Below are 20,776 nucleotides of genomic sequence, written 5' to 3' on the forward strand. Positions count from 1 at the left end.
CGTGTGTGTGTGTGCCATGTTGCCCCAATCTCTTCCCTCTCCAGTGTAACAAAGCCATTAAAAATTGATTTAGGGAGCTTGGCTGACTGGCTCTGCCTTTGTCAGCAACCTGCACGGTTACACGCACATTTAACAATGTATTTGCACTCAAGTGTTTTTCATGATTTTGTATTCCCTGTTAGTTTTGTATGCATGTCTGTGTGTATATAAGAGATTTAAGAGCATGGCTTTAAGTCAGGGATGTCAAACTCATTTTACATGGCGGGCCACATCCAGCTCTCTTTGATCGTGAGTGTGCCGGGCTGGTGAAACTGTCCTTTCTGTCAATATGAAGAAGTTTGACTTTACATTTACGTTTAGTAGGCCCACTGTTAAAAACAGAATTGTGTACACTATTTTATCTGTTGCTTAATTACTGTGGTCCAGTATGGATGGCCACGTGGGAGCTCTTTATCAGCCTGAAAAGCTGTAAAACTTATTAAAATACAATTTAAAGCCCAAAATTTATGCCCTCCCTCTTATTTTAAAAACATCCAGTGGGCCGGTTTGCATGCCCTGAGCCTTATGTTTAACACCCCTGTTTCAAGTGAAGAATTTGGCTATTTGCTCAAAATCTACACACCTACATCCAAACAGACATAAACGCACCTGCCTTTGCACACAGAAATATAGAAATGAAACTGGATGACCTCCAGCTGAACCCACTAACATGACAAATCACGAATGACTAAAGCTCTCGTCAAGGTGTTTAAGTTGTCTCATTGCAGATGACCACAGTGTAGAAAAGAATTGATTTATTGCTTACTGCCTCTTGTAGCACTGAGTATCTTTGTTGTACATTATCCATCTGTTCTGCATCCTAAAGCATTTGTGCACATTTGCTATGGAGACATAAGACATGGATGGTTTGAGCTCAAGATGGCAAAATATAAACATGTCTAGCTACTGTAAAAACATCACTCAGACATAAGGTTTGTTCCGATTCTCTAAGTTGCTTTGTTACATGAGCTGATAATCTTGTGGAGGACACATATGCATGTCCTGGAAATTGATTAGCAAGATCACAAAGTATAAACCTGTCAAGCATGAATGAAGTTAACTCGCTTCCTCACTATCAACAACCTCCTGCCATAAATGAGAGGAGAAACACAATCTGCCTGATTCATGTGTCTGCCCCAAGGCGTGTGGTCAAACGTTGCCCTGCATAAAGTCTCTGCGGTATGCAACTGCAGCCTGAGTGAGTACAGCAAAGAGTTAGTGACAAAAGCAGAATGTAAAGAGGAGAGGAAGAAGAGGAGCTGAGAGGAGGGGAGGAGGTGTTACGTGATTCCTCAATAGGCAGGGTCACTCTGACACCCAAGTATTTATAGGTGTATGTATATAAATGCGTGCATAGGTGCATGTGTAGATTTTGGGTGCCCCCTGTCCAGGTCAAAAAAAGGTTTCTGAGAATAGCCTGGCAGGCTTGATGCCACATCACCAGTAACGTGGCTGCAGAGGTGACCTTCTGCTACACCTTCAATACATCAGTTCCAGCATACATAGGCACATGATGACATTTTGGCAAAGCTTAACATGAATGAATTGCACATTTTAACAATTCAAATGTTATTTCTCATGTGAAATTCTGGACTATTACTGATCTTGCTGATGAAATGCAATGTTTTGTTATTTATTCCCCAGTTTGTCCCACTTTTAAGGTCTTCAGCACTGTTGTTGTAACAGAACGAATAAGCATTGGCCAGTTCGATCAATAAAGTTACATTTACTAGTCAAGATGCCCAAAGGGCGATATCGGCTGAAATATTTGTACCTCCCTCCAAAGTAGTTTAAAAATGGCAACACTAAGCTAATGAACGGCAAAAGAGAAGCCAAAAAAAATGTCAATCGCTCTTTGTCTAATAACCAGATGTGAGTTCCTTTCACTGTATTTGCAGCCATTTAGAAAAAATAATGATTTCATTGTTTTACTTGCTTGCAAAGAAAAGCACTGTTTTCCCTCCTTTGAATAAATCAAAACATAAACAGAGCCATGAATCATCTGAAAAATGGCCAACATAAAAACCCAGGCACCAGTTACAGTTCCAAAGGTGAAAAAAGGAAATAAGAATTATTTCACACAGAAATATTCAATCTGATGGAAAATTAGTTCACAAGCATGAAGTTAAATCTTTGAAGAATGCACTCTTCAAATGCTATACATATGAATTCTGCTGTGCCGAGGCTGTATAGGGGGCTCAGACAAGCAAGGATCCAAAAATACCCACATTTTGGTGAGTCTGTTGGTTTTCAGTCGTTAATTAATTGTAGAGACTTAAATTTGAATCACTCAGTCACAGTATCAACCAAGGTAATGTAGCTTTACAAGTCACACCCTACCAGCAAAATCAAAAATGAAACATTTGCGGCTTAGAGCTTAAACCAAACAGATGAATCTTCCAGAATTTCTCAAGTTCCCTCCATTGCTCATTAATGCTTCTGAGTTTTCCAAAAGAAGCTCATGTGCTCAGTTAAAAAGAACAACTGAAATTTCCCAGTAGAGCAGAGCTAATGTGACTTTAATCACATGCAGGAAATCCATCTGCTGAATATCCTCTGTGCTTGCCTCTGTTCCTTTGTTAAGGAGAGAAAGGGACCGAGAGGAAGAGAGGGAATGAATGAAAGCCACGAGGAGAGAAACGAATGCTGAATAAATGAAGGTCACAAAGAAAGAAAAAAACAGGAATAAATGTGGAAATATTAGAAAACATACCAAAAGAGAATCTAAATAAAGAAACATCAGTTTAGTGCTTTATAGTTTCCTCAGTGTCTGCCAGGTACTAATGAAAATAATGATACAACAAATAGGACAACTCAAACCCACACATACACACGCAAAAACACTAAAGAGGTGGTGCAGGAGAATTTTAATGTGCTTCCTGTTTTACCCATTGCCCTTATTTTTACCTCCCTACTCCTTCTGGTATTGCCTGCCTAGTCTCTATTTTTCTTTTTATCCTTTCATCACTATCTTCTTACTATATCTCCTTTCCTCATTATCCCACCTAATTCAGTGACTCCACCACTTCTTTCTCCTGTCCCCTAGTATTGATATACAACCAATTGCAATTATTAACAACTGATTAGCAGACTGATGGAGCACATTGATCGACCGATACTTCTCAAAGTAAGCCTCCATGCACAGAAAGTTGAACAACACAACAACATTATCCTCCAGCTACCTCGGGTTATTTTTCTTAACATGGCTATTTAAGGTAGTACAGGTGTAAATTAACAGTTGCTGCACATGCATCATCAAATGAGCGCAAATCACATGCGCAAATGCACCTTTGCCTCTGTTCAACTCGATAGCGAAATGAACCGTGTGGAAAAAGTCGGCCTGAGTTTTCCCTGCACACAGCTAACCATCGAACAACAGCCTAATGTGATTAGTGAGATATTTCACACACTGCTGATTGGGTTGTGATGACACTTTGGGGAAAAAGGCACATCTCACAGCAGCACACTCTAGCATTTTCAAAATTACACTGATTGGCCCAGGGGGGAGGGGGGTTATGAGTCAACACTGTGCCATGTCAGTTATGTCATAAGAGCTTTCTCCAATGGTAATTTCCCACTTGTAAAGACCTATTTTCACTGCAATTACTCAACAGTGACAAGAAAACTTTGTTTTTAAGCATGTGAGATAAGTTTCACTACGGTGATGTAATTGACACAGATCATTCATTTTTCAGTCCATCTATCGAACTGATACAATAAACTTTTTTCCTCTCATTTCCTCTCTTCCCCTCTTCCACCTAGCTGGTCATGGTAGATGGTTGCCCCTCCCTGAGTCTGATTCTGATTTCTTCCTGTTAAAAGGGAGTTCTTCCTCCCCATTGTCACCAAATGCTTGATTACTGGTGAATGCCTGATTATTGTAGTTATCTATCTAATTTTGTAGAAATCCTAAGGCAAGGGTTGCTGTGAATTGGTACTATATAAAGTAAACTGTACTGAAATTAGTTTACAGAGTTACAAGTCCAAACAACAACACATCTAGCTCTATGACTAACTCAAACAGGCCACAAAGACAAATTTATAGGAATCCTAGCAGCTCAGCCAATCTCAGTCCATTCTTCACATCCAGTTGGGGGCATTAACCTATTTCATGCTCACTTATAGAACAAAATAACTGGGTTTGCATGAGAAGTTAGTGAGGGTGGTCACTGTCTATGCAGCTACTTTTGGAAAAACCAGTAAACTATTCTAATGGTTGTTGAATCATGTCTTTATCGATATATACTGAAGTTTCAAAACTGGTTATTAATTAAATCAAATGTCATCTTTATGGGGGAAAGACTTACTCGTACTTCGACCAGGGTACAGATGCAACACATCTACAAGTCATCTTTCAGCCCAGCTTCATCCCAGCTCCTCTTTTCATGTTTCATGTTTATCTGTTCTCACTCATGCCCTCTGTTGTGTTCTGGATCTTGCTGCTGCCTTGCCAATCTCATCTTTACCACATATGTGCGAGAAATGAATGGCCAGAAAGTCCAAGAACAGACCCGACCTAACAAATATGGAAGATCGACAGTCTTCTTTGAACTCTATCATAGTCCTAACTTAACTTAACAATATAAATATAAAAAAAGAAACATGATATGTAATTATGTTTTCTGCAGCATTCTGCAATGAGGAGGTTCTGCAGATTTGCTGCCTCTATTAGGAAATCAATGAGGATAGTTTCACTGTTTCCTTTGCTAAAAGTTTTGTTGATTTTTTTTCATAGATTTGCCAAGCTGAAGCTTTGGAGAGTATGAGCAGCATTGTATCACCTTTTGCTGTCTTTGCTCAAGGGTAGTTCTGTAGCCTCACAATAACACTTACACTTGTTTATTCTTTCCATTCATCCCTTCTTTTCCTTCCTTCCCACTTTTGCTGTAATTTACAGATTCTACATTTATCCATCTCTGTCTCTCTCTCACTGTTGTCTTCCCATTTCCCTCTGTGTCATTCACGCTTTGTCTCTCGGTGCCAGACAGTTAGCACTAGGGGGTCTGTCTGCATTAAAGGCAAAATGATTGTGTAGACTAAAAGAAAAAAACATGTGTTATTTATGCCTATTATGTACCAGTGGTTTGTGATGACTGCATGCGCATACATAAATATGCACACTTGCCAGGATAGGTGCAAACGCAGAAGCACACTTTTAATGTATCACAAACATGAGTGTTCGCACACACACAGTATCCTGCTGCTTTAGCCTTCACTGCTGACGGCATATGGGAGTGCGCATGCATGTTTGCACGGGGGTTTTGGCAACCCGTGAGATAACAAATCGATGCAATACGGTCTCGGGATCAGGATTTGAGGTTGGATTGTGGATGTGTTTGTCATACTTGTCTTTTCTCTGTCTGTTCAGGTGATTTGGTGTGATTTTTCACATTCACCACATTGTTGGGAGCCTCACTCATGGCGCCTTGACACCGCTTCCACAGTCCCGTCCCTCCATCAGAGGAAGGCCGCAGTGCTCTGTCATGCCCCCCCCCACCCACCCCCCCGGGGGCACTGGCCTTCCCCCAGCTAGCGCCACTATCTACCACTGCTACTTGGCCAAACCAGGTGAGTCAAGAAAACAAAGAGCAGATTAATAGGGACAAAATTGAGTGAGATTAAGAAAAAAAAAACAAGAAGAGAGGAAAACATGCTGTTCCTCTCCTACTCAACTTCAGTCTATTTTATTCACATCTATTGTACTCCAAACTATGCATGAAAGGAGGAACACTGTCTGTTTTGACAGCTGCTAATATTTGCATGCCAGCATGATTGAACACACACATACCCACGGACATGCGCGCACTCAAAGGACAAGGGCACTGAGCATACTGTGGCCACGTGCCAAGGCTTCCACAGAAATGCCACATTACTCTATTAATCCAGCCAGTGAGATGTAGTGATATGATATTTTCTTTCTTTAATTCACCCTGTCGTTTCCTTTCCGAACCAAGATTTCCTTTCCTTTCACTTATTGTCTTTGTTTTTTCTGCATCTCACTCCTTTTTTCACCTGTCACCCTTTGCCTCTTCCTTTTATTCCTGTCCATCCCTGCATCCAAGTCTCTTTGGACCCATTATCTTTTTTCTTTTTTTCCCCCTTCGTCTCATATTGCGGGTACACTCAGTCAAAACAAAAATCCATCAGAAGTCGGGTGGCATAGCAACAGATAGGACAGCTGTATGCATGTGTGTGTGTGTGTGTGTGTGTGTGTGTGTGTGTGTGTGTGTTGTGGAGCAGACAGTGGCACAAATGGTTCTCACTCTCTGAGAGATTCCAGCCAATTTTTCAGCTAATAGGCAAACACAAGGGCACTCCTTTCCTCTTGTTTTACATCATGCGCATGCTGAAGGAGCACATGCTGTAAATGAATGGCTTTACAAAAGAGAGAGACTAAGAGAACAGGGATCTTTGTCTTCCTGTTGGCGAGGTAAGGTATTATTGGTCCTGAGGTGTCTGGGGGAAAAAAAAAGACGCCCCCACAAACTGCTGTGTAACACCGAGGACACTAAATAACAGGGCAACACTATCTGTCAGAACCTCCAAATACCCACACAGAAACTCTAAGTCAACAGATATGCCTCCCTCTGAGCTGTTCGTTGTCTCCATACCAGCACCTTATACCTCTTCTTTTCTCTCTCTACCTGCACTTTACATTTTCTCCAACCTTCTCTCATCTCCGTATTTAATTCAAATCAGTTTAACTCGGATGCCTGCGTAAGCTTTAGTAGCATATTTGCTGTAGGGTCTACTCTAAGCTGTTCAGGAATAGTAATTTCTCCAAAATATTCTATCTGTCATCAAATGTCTCAGAGCCTTTCCTTGCAATTACACTGAATCAAAAAGAAGCACGCTGTGTTGATGCCAAAGCTCTCTCTCAGTTAAGATAAATGTACTTGATCGGCACATAATGTGCACTACAAATATTTCCAAACTCTTTGAAAACAGGTGTTTCTCTGTCTTCCCTCTGCTTTCTCAATGTTGTTCTGTATGTCTCTTGTAAAGCAAAGAATCTCCCTCTGCTCTCTCCACTGAGGCTGTAATTCACACACATACATATACTATATAACTTACTGAGAAACGGATATATCAAGAGTAGGAAGCAGTAAGAATTTCATTACATCAGCGCCAGCAATGACAATCAAATCATGAAGCCCGCGTGTTGCTGAAGAAGTTCATTCAGAGCTAGAATTTGACAGGGAGGATTTGAAACTACGTGTTTCCACTGAATTGTCATTATAATTCTGCACGAACTGAAAAATGCTGAAGAACCCAAATGGTGTGTTCAAAGGACAGAAACTGGATTAAGAAGAAAAATGGAGAGAGACTTTTGGGAAGTGTTTGTATTCTTCAGCGTCTGCTAGTTTTGGCCTTGATGGATGGAGGCTGTGGCAGACATCTTGTGGGTGTTTTGCAGTTGTTGTGCCAAATAAAATTATCAAATGCAAAAATGTATTTAAATGCTTTACCCTTTTTGTCTGGAAAATTGATACTCGGATACTAACTGACACTAAAATTACTATAGGATTAGATATTTATTTGCAACAAGGCTGATATCAACAGTGCCGCCTTCATCCTATTGACACAGAACTCCCCCCATTTTCATTGAACCGTTATCACAACCTGGCCAGCACACACGCTAACAAGCTGTTTAAGTATTAGCAATTACCCACATCAGCTGCCATTATCATTAAGGTAGTGGCTAGCAGCTATGGCTAATGATAAAGTTAATGTGCAAGCTAGGCAACAAACATTATCAGGCCTGCTCAGCTGTAACTGGCAATGTTAATTTAACAGGATAACACAATAATTTGTCCTTTAAAAAGTGTTATGTTTCTCTTAAAGTCTCAGATTAAAGGAAAGAAAAGTTTATCAGCAACTACACCGAAACAGTGGCAGCCTACTTTATCAACTCTATTTGATCATCTGAAAATATGATGCCAAACCACCAGAAGACAAGAAATAAACCCAGCTGCATAGTTCATGCCATGCATTTGCACAAACCACTATCACATTACTTTAAAAACAATCCCCCTTGTGGTATTGAAAACGGTGTTAAGTATTTTTCTGGGTATCGGTATCAAGTTCGAAATTCTTGTATGGTAACAACCCAGATATCTATCTGGACTTTTATATTCCCTGGTGAATATACGAGCTAGAAAAGCATGCACTCCACAAGTTTGACCAAAATCCAGAAATACTCTAAATAGTTACACTACACCATCAAGAAACGTTAAAGAAAAATGGCTAAAATGGCTAAAAGAGTTTAGACACGACAGCTAAAGAGTTCAAAACTTAAAAACAAACTAGAGAGGGAGAATATAACATATGAGTGACACAAAGTGAAATACAGGGAGCAAGAAAAAACAGGGAAACAGTGGGGAGTAGAGATGAGGAGGAAGAGAGATGTGAGATCAAAGAGGCGTAGTGAAAGAGAGCAGACAGTGAGGAAGAAGGAGGAGAGGCGAAAGAGGAGAACAGAGGGGTCTATGAGCGACACGGAGACCATATGGTGCCTCCAGGCCTCCACCATCCCAGCAGACTGTGAGACTCTTCTGACACATACACACACACTTGCACACAAGAAGGTATCAGTTAATTCCTACTCTCTCTCTCTCTCTCACACACACATAAGCATACACAGGATCTGACTGTGAGCTTATGTGTTTGTTGCAACCCCAAACAAAGCCCTGGCTGCAGAGCTTCTAATCAAGAGAGTGATAGTGAAAGAGAGAATGACAGCAGTTGGGATTTGGCTTTGAACAGCGATATAATACACTGGCTGGGGTTACAATATTTGCTTGGAGTGAAGCCATAATACCGTGACTTAGCATTATGCTTGGAGTACAGCTGTAATACAGTGCACTGACTAAGGGTGTAGCATTAGGTTTGGAATTTAGCCATCACAGTTAGTTTAGCCGCTTCGAACTGACTGCCATTAAAAACAGTAAAATGGCTTCAATGAAAAGTACTTTTTGGTCGACCTGCAGCAGCTACCAGGTTGTTAAACTGATTGATTAACAAAGTGTAATGATTTAGGGTCGATTGTAGGGTAGTCAAGATGCATACCAAATGAGCTAAAATGCCCTTTATCTCAGAGTCCCAGGATAAACTCCCACTCAACTAGACCTTTGCTGCTTGTCATTCCCTGTTCCCTTTCCCCCCCGTTGCCTATCTCTGCTGTGCTGTCTAAATAAAGGCGAGAGGCAAGAAAAAAAAATCCCTACCACCAGGTGGTTAGTAGCTGGTGGCACTTTTCAACCCTGCTGTGATGTTGGGTTTGGCATGAAACCAACCGCAGTGGGACACTGTGTGTGTGCAGCATTAGGGTTGGAGTAGAGGATCATCCCTTCACATAGTGTTATATGAGACTGGAATGACAGCTCGTTGGCAAACCATACAAAGCATCTGGCTAATTCAAGTTTGCGATCAATAGCTATTTTAATGTAACTCATAGTTATTTTTATAGAGAGGCAAGAAATAAATAAATATCCTAATTATTAAAGTCAACAAAAAACAAAATTGCTTCATTAAAGTAAAATGAAAGAGGATTTCTACTCTTTATTGTTTCTTTGTTCTGTAAAAAAATGTAATTAATATTGTTCCCCTTTACTCAATTTTACTTCAAATTTTCCATCTAAACTTTTCATATTTTCTTATATGTTATTATATTTTATTGGGGGTTTTTCTGTGCATATGTAAATATTATCTGCTAAAGGGTCACTGTGGCTTGCTCCCATGGCCAGCTTATTAGCTGTGTCTTGTAATATGGCGATTGATTGTGGCGAGCTATAATCTAGTTTGTTGTGGCCCTAATTTTGTGACAGCTCGGCTCAAAGGCATGCAGAAATCTCCATGCATATACCCGCCAGCTCTTTCTTTTTTACCACTGTGTGGTTAGATGCAGGTACAACAGGAATGTGCCAGATGAAACACACAAATAAATGGTCCTGGCCTACTTTCAAAGGACACTGGCAGGGATAAATCCGCTGGATGGTGTTTGTGGTGCAGGTAAATCCTAAGCCCCACAAACAGCATTTTAACACTCGCCAAATGATAGAGATACAGTATCACACTCACAGCACATCTAGCACAGATCTAGTTTGACACTGATAAGCTATAATGATCATAGCGAGGCTATTCCTGACAGAAAATACTCCTTTTCTGGCTAAGTAATCACAGAAAATGGCTGATAATGGTCCTAAATTAATGGTCGATAACACAGCGTTTTGAGATGTCCTCATTTAGTCCTTGTGAAAAAAAAATAAAAGCCTCTGAAAAGGTCATGCAATTAGGAAAAAAAAGATTTCTAGCACTTTGGAACTAATTCTAAATTCAGGATCAGAGCAGCTACTTCAGACCATTCTAAATTTATATATTACAATCATATAAAAAGGAGGTTTCTTTTCAGTCCTGTGACTGAAGTTCACTCTCACTGCTTCCACAAGAATTAAGAGGGAAAGGAGCAGTCAGGTGCTGCTAATTAAACACACTTTAATTATTGATTATCTATAAAAAAAGATGTTTGCAGGTCTGGAGCATTCAGGTGTGTGTAAACACAAAGCCGCATTTTTCCTGGGAGTGGATGTCTCAGCAAATTCACCCCAAGGTCAGACCATGCAGCTGCATCTCAGACTTTACAGGCGTCAGTTAGCATGTTACAGGTTAAAGTTTATGACAGTACAATTAGAAAAAGACTGAACTGAACAAGCGTGGCTTGTTTAGAAGAGCTGCCAGGTGAAAGCCTCTTCTCTATCTGAAGGGAACGTGGCAGCACAGCTTAAGTTCGCAAAGTTGCATCTGAACAAACCGCAAGACTTCTGCAATAGCGTCCTTTTACAGACAATAGCAGACAAGTATTCTAATGTGAGGCCATAACATTTACATGGGTCATGCAACAAGACAATGATGCCAAGCACAGCAGCAAATCTCCAACAGAATGGTTAAAAAGAATCAAAGTGCTTGGATGGAGTAAACTTTGTTTCCCAGTACTGTCTTTTTTAACAATACTGTAAATTCAATTCTGATTATATGATGCTAAAGATTTAGTTCAAACACATTTAATTACAAAATAGCCAACTGAAGATTCAGAAAAGAAACTGGCATAAAAACCACAGCATGACAACTATTTCATATATAGAAGTTTGCGTGTGTGTGTCTGCGTGTGTGTGGATCAATACCATCTGCCTATCCATCCTGTCTGAAGAATGAGTGGGCATACATTACGACTTGTCACACATCCAAGGCAAAGTCTATTCTATTCCTGTCACGTTGATGCTGATGCGACATCAAAAGGCGGACGTCCTTCTTTTTCGTTCCAAAATTTGAATGTATTCAGCCTTGAACTACAGCCCTGGTGACTGGTCAGTACATAGTGCATCAAAGAGCTGGTGTTGCAGTGAAGTACCACGTGCAGCAGCTCCAATGAAGGTGTTGACACTGCCTGAAAATTATGCTTTCTTTTGCCAAAGCATGAATTCGTGGATCCCCCCCCTCCCCCCCTTAACTCCTTTTTGCTTTATCTCTTTGTCTTACCTGCCACTCTTGCTAATTAATAGCCACTATCACAAACAACAATGTCAATGCATGTCACACGCTCCCACGAGGCCCACTGTTGTGTGAACGAGCACGTGTGCCACTACAAATTGATACAAATAGCAGGAATTAGAGAGGCAGATCAGCCTACACGTTACCCACTCCCCGCTGCAAGTCAAAATAATGATACTGTCTTACTGCCGCATCAAAGGAGAAATGGACAGGGGAGAGAGACTGACGCAGCAGGTGGGATAAAAATGGAGAATGAGAGCAGGGCTGGAGTAAACAGGAAGGAGAGAAGAAAGGGAGCAAGAGAGAGAGAGGGAGAGGTAATTGGAGGTAATCCTACCGGAAGAAGAGGTTTAAAAAAAATCAAGATTTGCAAGAAAACACTCTCTCCTCTCCTCCTCACAGTGACAGCAGGAGTACAGCCTAAACCCCTACACTGTGTTCCTGCTTATCCTTAAATGCTACGAGTGTGTTTGTGAGTCAGTGTGTGCGACCATTACTTCCTGCGTTTTGGTAAGCGATTATAAACGGATGTGCCTGAAAGTCAGGCGGAAAGGTGCGTGACAGAAAATAGATAATGTGGGGCAAAGAAGAGCTTCTTTCCTCTCTTATCTCCAATAACATTATATGAGTGATAATGTAGCTGTACTGATAGGAGCCTGACATTGTACAATATCTATCTATCTATCTATCTATCTATCTATCTATCTATCTATCTATCTATCTATCTATCTATCTATCTATCTATCTATCTATCTATCTATCTATCTATCTATCTATCTAAGCCAAAAACACATGTAGTGCTGCAGTGTATTGTGTGTGTGTAGAGGTATTAACACACGCAGTCACACACACACTAGCTGGCTATTTTCTGTCTGCTAAGTAAATAAGGTCTTGGGTTACAGTTGAGATCAGGCATATTATAGCCTCTGAGAAATTACATGGATGTTGCTGCTGCTGCTGTAGAAAAACAGGCAACATTACAATTCATGTTCTGAGGTAATGCAGATGGTTGATTTCACATTATATATGACAGGTTTTAAGATATTTGTTGTGTGCCATTCAACTTCAGGAAAACCACACTAGTCACTAACTGTCAATAAAATGCACCAAACACATGCTTTAAATGATATATACTTACATAATAATATATAATATTTGTACAGCATTTATCATATTTAAGGTGATATGAAAATAAAAACAAACATGGATTAAAGCAGACTCAATAACTTCAATACAAAATACTGAAAATGTGCGAATGCAACGGATTCATTGAACTACAAGGGCAGGTTGCTTGTTTAGGTTGTTTAGGTTGCCCCCCCCAAATACATTTTTGCCCTTTTCCCCTTTGTTGTGAGAAGACAGTGGACAGGAGAGTAGAAAGCTGGGAGAAAGATCAGGGGCCTCGGGGCAGATTCCAACCTGGGACTGCATTAGCCTTAAGGGCACATGAATCACCTGCTTCACACAAACCAGTGCCCTTACCCAAGCGTTTAAACAAACAAAACAGTCACGGAAATAAATTAATTTGTACATTCAAAAAGCTGTAACCAGCAACAGTTTATCTGATTTATCATCTGATCACAAAATTAGCTGGATGGATGCCTGGATGAGGACTTTTAGGGTTATTATCTTAGTCGCATAAAGGTGTGCTTTAACGTTATATCAAGGGCGTTATGTGGTATTGGCAATTGTGCCAAAAATTAAACTCTAATAGCAGCAATGGATTTGTTTCAAACTCTGAGCATAATGAAAAAAGAGTGAAGAAATACGGGCCTGTGAGTCTGCTGCGCGGAGGACAGCTGGTCGTCCTCGTAACAAGATAGCAGCAAGTCTGTCGCTTGCATGGAAAACAGCTTGGCCCTTGGTAACATACAACTGGGCTCAGTAACAGTAGTGCCGGAGCTGATGACATCATCGCTGGGTTCAGTGTCACCCAAGGGCCCTTGAATATAAACTTACAGGCACAAGAGGCCCCTGAGGTGTCAAAAGCCGTTACCTTGGAGACATTGTCAAACATCGCCAGGTACACAGGACTGCAAAGGTCATCCGATGCTGTAACATGTAACAACGATACTGTACTGCTACAAAAATTCAGAAGATACTGTAAAGTAACATATTCATCACAACATACAGTAATGCTATTAGTTTCACTTCTTAATTCAAGAAAAGAAATAAAATAAACATGAGGTGAGTCTGAGAGCCTGGTCAGCACATCAGGGCTTTTCCTGCATATAAAAGAAAGAAAATCGCTAGCATTGTAATAAAATAAAAAAACAGTTTTAAGTGGTTTTAAGTGGCATTTAATTTACTCAAACATAAATATATGTCATCCTATCAAAGGGCCTGCTGTAACAGGAAAATGCATTTATACCGTTCAGTGAGATAGTACAGGCTCTTTGCTATAATGATATACTTTGTTTAAATGCCCAAAAGCCCGATTTTGAACCAGAGAAACTTAATTTAAAAAAAGCATTAAACTTACAGCAATAAGGTATTTAAATATAGTAGTGTAACAACATTAAAGAAACAGAACAATAGTAACCAAAAAAGTCCCTTTTTAGTTTACATCAAGAAGTTACTGTCTTACATTAAACTGTAGTTTCAAAGTACGTACAGTGCAGAACTTTTGTCCGTTTAATTAAAACGTGCATGTATTTCCATGCGTATGTCAGCACCAGCCATGACCCTGCAATCCTTTCCATATACAGAGAAACTATATAGACAGAAATCGCTGCCAGGGAAACAACTGACTGCGCACAGAAACACAAGGACACACATGAATATGCAAACATACACTGGCAGGGATAATCCTCTTTCAGAGATTACTTACGATAGATATGCCATTTGAACTCTCGCACAACTTCAAACACAAAAACCAGCACACATACAATGTAAATGGGTGGGCAAGCTATCATGTTAATTAAAAACAAACAGCTCTAATGATCAGTCGTTTTATTAAAATATAATTGGAAAGTCGGAAAAGAGGTTAAGAAATATGCATTTTCTTCATCAAGAGAAACTCTTCAGCCTTCATTAACAATTAAGAATGTGCCTATTAGTGCACAAACACACTATAATTTCATTCTAATATGGTAAGAAATATGCATGGATTTGGAATCCAAGGCAGCAACCATTGATTATTAATACTCCTCAGGTTTGAGCTGCTTGGTGTCTAAAAGTTTCATGACTGTCACTTCTGACAACAAGATGAGGCTGTTTAGAATCTGCCGAGCGATACTGCCCTTAGAGTTGCCTTGATCGAACCCAAACACACTTCTGCATTTTAATGCTGTGTCTTAGTTTGTTTCCCATCGCTGAGAGCATCGCCAGCCCACACTTCCCAAGAATGTCAGCGCTTTTACGGATTGTGTTAGGGAATTCTTATAAAAGATTCAGTCTGAAGCCTGTTTGGACTGAGCTAAACTGCACAGAACCACTTAACTTATTTGGAAAGAATTCTCCCTGTCTTCCTCTAAATGTGGCAGAATATTTCCCTCCTTCTGGTTTGGCTGTGTGGAGCGCTGCATCAGAGAGGATTTGGAGAAGCTAAAATAAGCCAAAAAAACAACAACCACCTCCTCCACGAGAGCAGCTAAAACCACTCATAAATGTTGGAAGATCTGCTTCAGCACTGAGGGGAGGGTGGCAGCGGATGAGTTATAATGTACAGTAGCAAAGGGATGGGAGAAGAGAGGGGCGGTGTTAGGCAACAGATATGAGAGAGTGGAGAGAGAGGAGGAATACCTTTGCAAAATAAAGCAAAGGTATTCTTTGGTGCACAAAGACGACCACATTTTGAAAATGTGACATTATATGAGAGGAGAAAAATAAACACAATTTCTCTCTCTCCAGCTCTGTTCCGCTCTCTCAGTTGTATAACAGTGCTTCTACCTCGGAGCTACATTATCCTCGCAAATCTCCTGCACTACTGTACCTTTACAAATAGCTCCAACCTGTTATGGGAAATTCAAAGCCACTGTATAGCAAAAGCCTTCTAGATTCCTACTGAGCTGCTGGAGTGAAAGCCTGGCACTCTAAAGCATTTCCACTACAAAGTCAGACGGCACAGGAAGTTTCGGGATACTTTAAAAATCTCTCCTTTTATCCATTTGTGAAGTGGAGTTAATTTTTCCCAGGTATTAAGATTATACTGTAGGATAGAGAGAGTTCTAGAGCACTAGTACTTTTTTATGAGGGCACAGCCTTCACTTGCTGAAGCTCTTTGGATCAGAATGTAAAATAGGGCAATGTCCTGAGTGAGGGAGGTCATGTTCTGTCTGGAAAGGAAACTGTGAGAAAAAAGGGGCTATTTCTGCACCAGTGCAAGTCTAAATTCTCTTAATCATGTAATATTATGATTAAAAGAATTATGTAAAAGGAACAAATGAAGTGCTCAGTTAAATTTATAAAGAATGAGGGAAAGTAGTTCACAAATAAGCTAAGAAACCTAAATAGCAATTCTTGCTTGGAAACAACTTTAATTGCTACCATCATCTAAGAAATTCAAGATTTAAAAAAAATGGGGGAATGAGCTTTATTTTGTCTTGCAAAGTTTTTAGATGAGAAACTCTATACCACTTTCACATGATCAGAAGTTGGTAAGATCACTCCCCAGTCACACAGGCCTAAAGAACAGTTAGCAAACCATCTGGCAATGAGAGAAAAATGTGTATTCCACTATTACCTGAGTTGTTTGATGGAGGCTGGTGAAAGTCGTTGTGAAATCAACCGCTAAAGTCCCATTCACCATATCTGGAGACAGGTTAGTGACCCTCTGGAAATCACTAGAGTGTATTCCGCAACTGGTTGGAGACTGGTTTCTAAAGGCTGCCGGCAATCACTAGCATGAAATTGGTTGCACAGAGGTATGTGTTCCTGTGCTGGTCGTAGCAGTAAGTCACAGCGTTCTCAGTTTCTGGTTTGTGTTTTACTAATGGTTAGCAGTTAGTTAGGGTTTGTTTTCAGACAAGTTGATGAGTAAAATGCAAAATATGAGTTGCCAAGGCAATCTGATAGTGACAAAAGAAACTGCAAAGTGGATCTGGTAAGTTTAAGCAACCGGTTGTGGCACACAGTACATTTTTTCTTGGTGACAAGATTTTCCAAGTGGTTGCAAACTCATGAATAGCCAGGCAGGGGAGGAAAACAGCTAGCTTAGAAAAAAGATCACGCTCTCTAAAAAATTGGTATTTTTCTTGGATTTGAAAAGAAAAGAGGGGCAAGCAAGAAGCAATAACTTAAAAAAAGGCCTTTTAAGATATTTGTTGGATGATAATTGTTAGAACAGGAAAATTATAGTTCAAAATTACTGAGTGCTGACTTCTATTTAACTGCTGTAGTTTTAATTATATTGCAAACTCAGAGTAAATAATCTTATTTTAATTTCAAATCTGTTTTTGGCTTTTATCAGTAACATTTTAAGGCTATTAAAGTTTATCAGTAAAAAATAACTCAAATGAAAAACCAATTCTGTTTCACAATGATGCTTTTGTTTTAGGCTTTTGTTATAAATCAAGCACATTTTTTTCTTTACAGTTTTAGCTTAAAGATTTTAAAGTTTTAGAATTGACAATAAAATAAATTTTGAATGAATATACACTGATTATGATTTTGGCTATAGCATTTTATCCTATAGAATAAAGCTCGTTTAGTGTATGTGCTCAATAAACTATACAGTAAACTATACAACAATTTGACATGAGACTACAAATACGTCCATTAATACATTTATCTCAGCATCAGTCAGCCCTTCATTCCATTCTGAAGGACTTCTCATTTATGATTAATTAGGCTAAAGTTCACTTTCTGGTAGTGAATTTCCTGGTTTCCGTCCTCACTGAAAGTCAATTTAGAACCAGTTCAAAAGGAATAAAACTTTATATTATTAATGCTCTTTCTCACTGCGCCATAACAAACTTCATATTTTATCAGTAATGAGATACAGAAGCCCTGAGGAAAGAAATGCGGCTTTAGAAGAATGATATGACTTTCATATCACTCATACCTTCTGACCTTCATCATGTTGTTTTCTCTTTTTTCAGCTATGTGGTCTGGCAACCAAAGATCTATTTCACTGAGATTTGTCATATTCAGAGCGTTAAATGCCATCTGAACCACTGTGTGTGGTGAGGGGGGAAATGAACCTGAATGCAGATAAAAAATAATATAACAACAAGGGAGTGAGCGAGATTTAGTGTGGCAAAAGGGAGTCGTGCGCTAAAAATTAAATGCTAATAATATGCAGATGATGCAAGAGATGAAATCTGGTGGCAAAACAAAGAGTCCTGTCAGGATGTAATAAGTGCTGTGTCTGTGTCTGGAGTATAGACAAAGTGGTTTTCTTAATATTACGCTTTGTTGCTGCTTAACACACAAACACATGCACACACATACACTCACACACACTCATGCACAGAGAGAGATAAAGCCTAAGTCGTGCCGATAAGCAATTGGATGGAAAGAAAGTCAGCCACTGTAACGAGACACTGAGGGAATACAGAGCAGTGCCGAGAGACTTCGAGTGAAAGGGAATGAGAAAGATAAAGAGACTCAAGTGGGAGAGGGAAAATTAATGAAGGGAGAGAGAGACAGACAGATGTTAGGTCACACAGAGAAACAAAGAGAAGAAGAATGAGTAAAAAAAAGTTTGAAGTAATAAAAAAAGAAAGAACAGTGAGGAAAACTTGAAACAAAGAGGAAGGATGTAACAGGAGAAATAAACAGAGATAATGAGCAGAAATGACGAAATGACGGTAGTCTGCAGGAAAACAAGGATCTGAAAATGAAATAAAATAAAGGGGATTTCCCTCATGAGATGCACACAAACACACACAGAGAGAAGGGAAAGAGAGACACGGTCTGAGTCTTGTTTTGGTTCAGCTGTGATAGTTCAGGCGGAACATGTTTCAAGTTTGCATGATTTCTCAGATTTGTAGCGGAAATCTCTTCTGCAACTTTCAATCAGACAGCGATGAATCAGATTCTCTGTGCAGTTTCTAAAACACTTTCTAAATCATGGAAATGAAAAATCAAATCAAAAACCACTTCTCCGAGTCTGTTTCCCTTTCCTCTTTAATTCTCGTTTACATCTTTCTCTACACAAAACTGTACAGTTCTGTGCATTTGACACAACTTTAACATCCTCACTGGCATCAAAAATAATCATTGTTTCTGCTTCCTATTAACGTCGTAGATTGAGAGGCTATTTCACAGACACTTACCATGGGCTGGATAATGATTCTTGCACTTACTTTCTAATTAAAATCATAATCATAATTTACACTTTCCCTGCAGTCCCTTCCAGTTGTACACATAATTGAAATAATAATTCACAAGTGTGTTTTCTCCTTCCTTCGCTTCCTCCCTCCTTCTCTCTTCCCCCAGTCTTCCTCTGTGTCCTCTGCCTCCTAGCTGCATTGCTGCCGCCAACCTGCTCCTGCCCTCCTCCCTGTCTCTGCTCCTCAGACAGCCTGGTGGTGGACTGCAGAGGCCGGGGTCTCTCCTCTCTGCCTCCCTTGCACCTCCTGCCTCCAAGGAGCCGCTCACTCCTGCTAACCAACAATAAACTCGCCTCGCTGGGAGCAGCTGCCTTTGCTAACCTCACTTCTCTGGAGGTTGTGCAATTTTTCTTTGCCTCAAAGCTGAACATGTTGTGGGTTGTTGTTACATTGTTGTTCATCACTGTGTGTGCAGCACAATAAGTGATATTGTCTGGCGGATCTTATTTTGAGCAAACTGCAGAAAACCTCTGATCTCAGTCTGAAAAGTTAAGAAAAAGTTGACATTTTCAAGGTTTTGCAGGAAAAATTTGCATTTACTGTGGCTGGCAGCAACAAAAGATTGATAGTTTCTGTGCAATGAATACAACCTCATTAGTTACAACACTTGGCTGCTCTTTATTTATGAATGTCTCTTATTTACCATATCAGATACAAGTAATTGCTTCTCTTTCCTGTCAAGGCTTAATGTACAATGGAACGTTTGCAGTTTTTGATTAATTCAGATTTTCATCCCCACCAAAACACCACTAGTTATTTTAAACATAAGTGCCAGATTAAGTTAAAGTTATTTGTAATACTCAAAAAGATCATCAGCTACCACCAGTGTCTAAATTGTGCATAATTTGCATGTGTTTTTTTAGGAACTGGACCTCTCTAATAATTACTTGGATAATTTACCAGCCGGATTATTCAGAGACATGTCCAACCTGACAAGATTGACTCTGCGCAACAACTCCTTAACAGTAATGGACAGAGACCTCTTCCAGGTAGGCACTCTAAATTACACAGCACCATACTTCGTAAAGCCTTCAACACTGCTCACTAAATACAGAATAAATGGCATTATTCCAACTACAAATCACATAGGACACTCAAATATTCCCTGCTGAAATGCATGGAAAACCTGTCTTTGTCTTCCGTGTACTGGGTGATATGTATTATCATTACAGTGTACTGTATGTGACTGAAAAAGAAAACAAAGCTGATACCACAAAGCTGTAGCTTAAGCGTCTGGATTTGAACTTCACGGGTTGTGCTTAATCGAGCCAACCTGAGCAGTTATACTTAAAAGATTGGGCCCCTGTCCAGGTGTTAAATTAGTAACAAACCATTTTCCCAGCACTTTCATCCACTAAATCAGAACAGTCAGTAGGATAAGTCTGTGTCATCACTTCACTTGGGAATGTAAATTAAAATCAGTAGCTGCCAGTAGCTACATGGCAAAGATGTGTAAAGCCAGTGGGTTTTATGAAAAAAAGTGCCCAACCATCAAACAAAGGCCTGCTTTTGATGTTTCTACAGGGTCTGAGCGGTCTTCAGAGTCTAGACCTGTCATTGAATGGTCTGTCCACAGTTCCTCTCGGCCTACTGGATGAGTTGCAGAGCCTAAGGTAGGTACACACCAGCATACATTCATTTACACTGATTTTAATCGGGTGCTCACTTACAGGACCAAACACCAGAGTATGATCACGATCCAGAATTATGAACAATGTAATATTCCCTCATGAGTTACAAGGTCAGAGTCATGGATAATGTTCCAGACGGAGAGCGCAGAGATCTTAGTTAACATAATCAGAAGATTATAAGATTATTGTAATTTCATAGAAGAAGGTGAAAATGTTGGAAACCTTTCTGAAGACACTGTGTCTATGCTGACCAGCTGGCACAGAAACTAAGCAGCACTACTC

At 39.9% G+C, this 20,776-nt stretch overlaps 2 protein-coding genes across 4 annotated transcripts in view; one reads left to right on the top strand and one right to left on the bottom strand.

Annotated features, from left to right (window-relative positions):
• The window catches only part of cacna2d4a (calcium channel, voltage-dependent, alpha 2/delta subunit 4a), a 100,162-nt gene that overhangs the window by 41,818 nt on the left and 37,568 nt on the right, over positions 1 to 20,776 (bottom strand). The gene's annotated exons all lie outside the window — the stretch shown is intronic.
• Positions 1 to 20,776, top strand: part of lrtm2a (leucine rich repeat transmembrane protein 2a) — a 29,304-nt gene that overhangs the window by 2,945 nt on the left and 5,583 nt on the right. The window contains exons 2-5 of the mRNA XM_084909478.1: positions 5,408 to 5,607; positions 18,970 to 19,199; positions 19,727 to 19,852; positions 20,388 to 20,476. Of these exons, the coding sequence (XP_084765604.1) occupies positions 5,523 to 5,607; positions 18,970 to 19,199; positions 19,727 to 19,852; positions 20,388 to 20,476 (530 nt within the window). The 5' untranslated portion in view covers positions 5,408 to 5,522. The remainder of the gene's footprint in view (positions 1 to 5,407; positions 5,608 to 18,969; positions 19,200 to 19,726; positions 19,853 to 20,387; positions 20,477 to 20,776) is intronic.

Source organism: Perissodus microlepis, chromosome 17, assembly GCF_051167445.1.
Source record: "Perissodus microlepis isolate ML-2025 ecotype Zambia chromosome 17, ASM5116744v1, whole genome shotgun sequence".
In the NCBI taxonomy this organism is placed as follows: Eukaryota; Metazoa; Chordata; class Actinopteri; order Cichliformes; family Cichlidae; genus Perissodus; species Perissodus microlepis.